General features: G+C 40.6%; 1 protein-coding gene across 2 annotated transcripts in view; it reads left to right on the forward strand.

The window, feature by feature from the left end:
• The window catches only part of LOC135090261 (uncharacterized), a 160,563-nt gene that overhangs the window by 119,400 nt on the left and 36,163 nt on the right, over positions 1-5,000 (forward strand). For both annotated transcript variants that reach the window (XM_063986869.1, XM_063986870.1), the window contains one exon: positions 584-719. In XM_063986869.1, the coding sequence (XP_063842939.1) occupies positions 584-719 (136 nt within the window). The remainder of the gene's footprint in view (positions 1-583; positions 720-5,000) is intronic.

Below are 5,000 nucleotides of genomic sequence, written 5' to 3' on the forward strand. Positions count from 1 at the left end.
CATGCTTTTCTTGATATATCCTGCTTTTCCTTACTTTTCTTGATCCTGTCCTCACTTTTACCTGTCCACCTGCTTTAATTTATCTTCACCTGTTATGACTTGTCTTCATCTGTTCTCATTTTTTTTCTGCCTGACCTCTTCTGTCCTCACTAGTCTTCATCTGTCGTTACAATTCCTCACTTATTCTCCTTTATCATATTTTATCCTCGCCTTTACTCACCTGCCTTTCCTGTGTTCGTTTCTCCTCACCTGTTCTCACCTCACCTCTTCTTTTCACATATTCATCTTCGCTCACTTATCCTCATTTACTGTATCACCTCGTACCCTCAGTTTACCCCTTTCACGTACCCTTTACTACACTCAATTTTACTCAGCTTCCCATACCTGTAATAACTTTCCTCCACTTTCTTCCACCTCACCTCTTGCACCCCACGTGACCTTCACCTTCCTCCGCCTCTCACTCCTCACCTGTCTTTAACTTCCATCAACTCATCAACTCTCATCAACTTTCCTCGCCCCAGCTCACCTTTCCTTCCCTCGTGTCCTTCACCTGGCCTCACGTCACGTAATTATGGTGTCGCAGGTGCGTGAGGACCTTCGCGTGAGCATCATGTGGACGGGCCGCCTGGTTCTGTCCCACGCCATCACTAGGGATTCCGGCGTGTGGTGGTGCCGTAGATCTGGTCGCCCTGGGCCCAGACGCCGCCTCTTCGTTACCAGTAAGTGCAAGAGACCAATGTTTTTCCCTGTGTTCTCAATTTCAGGGTCTTGTCACGAGTTTCGTTGGCCGTGTTTTGTGGTGGTTCTCAAGGGTGTTTGTTTGTGGTTTTGGTGTTCGTTTAAGGGTGTTTTATCTTTTTAAGGGTGTTTTTTTTTTGTGGCTGTAGTGTTAGTTCAAGGCTGTTTTGTGGTTGTGGGCGTAGTTAAAGGGTGTTTTTTTGTTCTTTTTTGTGGTTCTAGTGATAGTTCAACGTATCGCGACTATTTTTAACTGGTTTTGGTGAAGGTTATTGTGGTTTGATAAAGTTTTGTTGTTTATTTTATGGTTATAGTGACTGTTCCACATGTCACGACCATTTTTGAAGTGGTTGGTGTGGAAGTTGTCAAGGGTGTTTTCATGATTCACGCTCAACACCTTCACTATTCATTTTACTTTTACACAACTACACAGGCTGCGGCGACGGCTATTCTGGCTTTCAAGAGCGTTTTTATCATCCATTCTCAGCACTCTTAATATTCATTTTAATTTTATATTTATGTGTGGGGAGGAAAATAGCCAGATACCGTAAACCGCTTAAAGAACATTCCCCTTAATATTAGAACTCCATTATGTGTGGGGAGGAAAATAGCCAGATACCGTAAACCGCTTAAAGAACATTCCCCTTAATTTTACAACTCCAAATATTTCCCCCTCCAACTTTTATTGACACTTCCAACAATATTTCAGTAACCCTAGACAAACTTGCCGATCAGAAATTAAACTACAAGCACGGGAAATTTCAATAAACATCATATAACACTCTTTGCTGTGAACGTTACCTTACGAAAGTATAAATCAAACAGACTATTTTATTAAGGTATTTTAAAGAAGACACTACAGTTAGAAGGATAAGCATCCACTTTGACATCACCAATTACTTTTATATCTAAGTTAATCTGTCCCATTTTCTTTAAGTTCACCAGTTCACCAGTTCACCAGTTCACCTTCAGTTCCTCCCCAGTACTTGGAATCCAGACTCTCTCTCTTTCTCTCTAAACCACAAACTTCATTCAAACCTTTTAGACTAGTTAACCCTTAAATGCTTCCACTTCCTCGCTCCTCACGTCTCTTTCTGCCCTCTCCTGTGTCCTCTCACGCCCCGCCCTGCCCTGCCTGCTCCACTTTGCTCCTGTCCTTCCTTGTCCTTACCTGTCCTTACCTGTTCCCGCCCAGTCAGCCTTCTCCCGTGTCCTCATCTTGTCCTGATTCTGTCCTGTCCCTGCAAAGCCTCTTACTAAACTCCCTTGTTCTCTCTCTCTCTCTCTCTCTCTCTCTCTCTCTCTCTCTCTCTCTCTCTCTCTCTCGCTCTCGCTCTAGGTCGTTGCTCTCTTCACTTCCACGGAATCGAACACACGGCAGGCATACATGTAATGTTAAGCTGCGGTCTTGTGTTCTGATCCCTTGCTTCTTGACTTCGCTTGCATTTTATTGAGAGAGAGAGAGAGAGAGAGAGAGAGAGAGAGAGAGAGAGAGAGAGAGAGAGAGAGAGAGAGAGAGAGAGAGAGAGTAATGCAGGATTGTTGGTTATGCATCCTTGGAAAAGCGAAATAAATAAATGATGAAGAAGACGAATTGAAGTAATAATTAATGGGAAAGACAGACGCTCACTTTTCTCCTCACACATAAAAGTAGAATTAAGTATTTTAAATCCGGAAGGAGAGTGAACAAATACTTCACTGGAAATACAACAAAACTCAATGCGCGGGGCTCGTAAATTATTCAAGCTCTTTTTTTTAAATATATTCAGGTAAAATGATACGACGAATGTAAAAATAGTAATAATAATAAAAAAAAATAGTAATAATAATAACCTTGATACTAAGACGTCGTGTTCCTTGAGGGAGTTTAATGCATGAATAATTAAATAAAGGAAGTTAGTAGTAAATGTTTTATGTAATATTATTGATATCGTCTTTATGTTATGATGTAAAAAGACCAGCGATTGTTGAGAGAGAGAGAGAGAGAGAGAGAGAGAGAGAGAGAGAGAGAGAGAGAGAGAGAGAGAGAGAGAGAGAGAGAGGGTGCACCATGAAAGAATAACGAAACATAAAACTTAACAAGATGGAAAACGAGAGAGAGAGAGAGAGAGAGAGAGAGAGAGAGAGAGAGAGAGAGAGAGAGAGAGAGAGAGAGAGAGAGAGAGAGAGAGAGAGAGAACCTGAGAAATAGATACTAATAGAAGAAGGAAAACCGACAACTAGAGAAATGAAAAAAAAGTAAAAAAAAATAACAGATGAACAAAAGAGAGAGAGAGAGAGAGAGAGAGAGAGAGAGAGAGAGAGAGAGAGAGAGAGAGAGAGAGAGAGAGAGAGAGAGAGAGAGAGAGAGACATAAAAAGGACAATAAAACGAACGAGAGAAGAAGAAAAAGAAGAAGAAAAATGTGACATAGATATAAGAAGAAAAATATCCGTACACAGAATAAAAAAAAATGACACAAATGAAAGAAAGAAAGAAAGAAACACAAAGATAACAGATCACACACACACACACACACACACACACACACACACACACACACACACACACACACACACACACACACACACACACACACACACACACGAAAAGTCACACACAAAAACCTTATCCCCGTGACTCCAGCAATCAACAATCACAAAACAAACCCAGACAAAGAAAACGACAAACCTAGACAAAGAAAACGGAGAGAGAGCTTCTAACACCTGCCCTCTCCGTGACGCAATCCGTTTTCTATGCACGTCACCCCCCAAAAAAACGTAAGGAAATGAGAACCTCTACATTCAGGTGTATTCTTGCAATTACAGGTTACAGAAGGTATGACTATTAATTACAGGTACACAGACCCCCCCCATATCCTTCCCTCTACCCCGTTACCCATACATCATACAGGAGAGTAAGGGGTGTTTTAAAGGGCCAATGAAAGGGTGTGAAGGGAATGGGGAGAGGGGAAGGGGGAAGTAGGAATGTGGAAGTACTGTTGATAAATAAGATAAAATGTAAATACGGAGAAATAGTAAAGATTAGGTACGGGGGTAAGTGGTAGTTTGCTATTAAGACTGTAGTAGTAGTAGTAGTAGTAGTAGTAGTAGTAGTAATAGTAGTAGTAGTAGTGCTGGTGGTGGTGGTGGTAGTAGTAGCTGATGTTGTTGTAGTATAACAGGTAGAGTATAGTTAAAAGCTTACATTAAACTGTCAGTAAACTCTTTCTTTTGTCAAGGATATATTGCTGGATCTTGCCTGTGTTTGGTGAGGGACAAAGGCAGCACTTACAGCGTGAAAAATTGAGTATTTGAGGTGAGGGGGGAAAAAAACAAGGTCAGTAAATTTTCTCCGTCAAAATTATATGATTGATACAAGAGTTGCTGGTGAAGGAGAAAGGAAGGGTTTAGGTCATGAAAATTGGTGTTCGTAAGGTGGGGGTAAAAACAAGTAAAATTCCCAGGTAGCATATTCAAAGAAAGGTAAATAAAGACGTTTTTTTATTTTTATTTGTCTGGTAAAATATTAAGAATACCAAGACTCATTTCTGTCATGTTTGGCGAGGGAGAAGAAAGACTTAGGGTATGAAAAGTTAATTCTCAGGTAATTTATCATAACGACCAAAGGTGCTCGTGAAAAGGAGGCAAATAAGGGTCCAGAAAAAAATAAATAAATAAAATACCGTTGGTTCAGAGCATTGCAGTAATATTTGGCAAGTGAAAAGACAGAATTAGTATATGAAAATTGAATTCCCACATAGGAAATCGTTAGCAAATTCCTCAGGTACTTGCAAAATAACAGGAATAAAAAAGGAAGTAAAGAAAATAAAATAGACAAACGACTTATTTTTCAGTTCGGCAATGAATTTATAACCCAAAGTACTAGTTTTATTATATGGAGAGAAAAACTATCATTATCTTAGTTTGGCAACCTCCCCGCGTGATACAGTGCATTGGCTACTATTAATAACGTATACTGGCATGATTTATTATTCAATTTGATACTCAGAATAGACTGTACTTAGAAGCATTCACCACTGCTGCCTGTGTGTGTTATTAGGAGTGATAGGTGTGCCTACAAACACATGCATGGGATGGGACGCAGCGGTGACGGGAGGCTGCCAGTGTACGATAATGCAACCTTCTGCCCCCCGCCACCAAGACTCAGTACTCAGGTGTGACAATGCGAGGTACTCCAGGTGCTCAGAAAAAGAGGAGGTAAAGGTGCTTCTGTTTGTCTGGGAATGTGTATTGAGTGTAGAATATTACAGTAATGTTTGG

Source organism: Scylla paramamosain, chromosome 34 (assembly GCF_035594125.1).
Source record: "Scylla paramamosain isolate STU-SP2022 chromosome 34, ASM3559412v1, whole genome shotgun sequence".
NCBI lineage: Eukaryota > Metazoa > Arthropoda > Malacostraca > Decapoda > Portunidae > Scylla > Scylla paramamosain.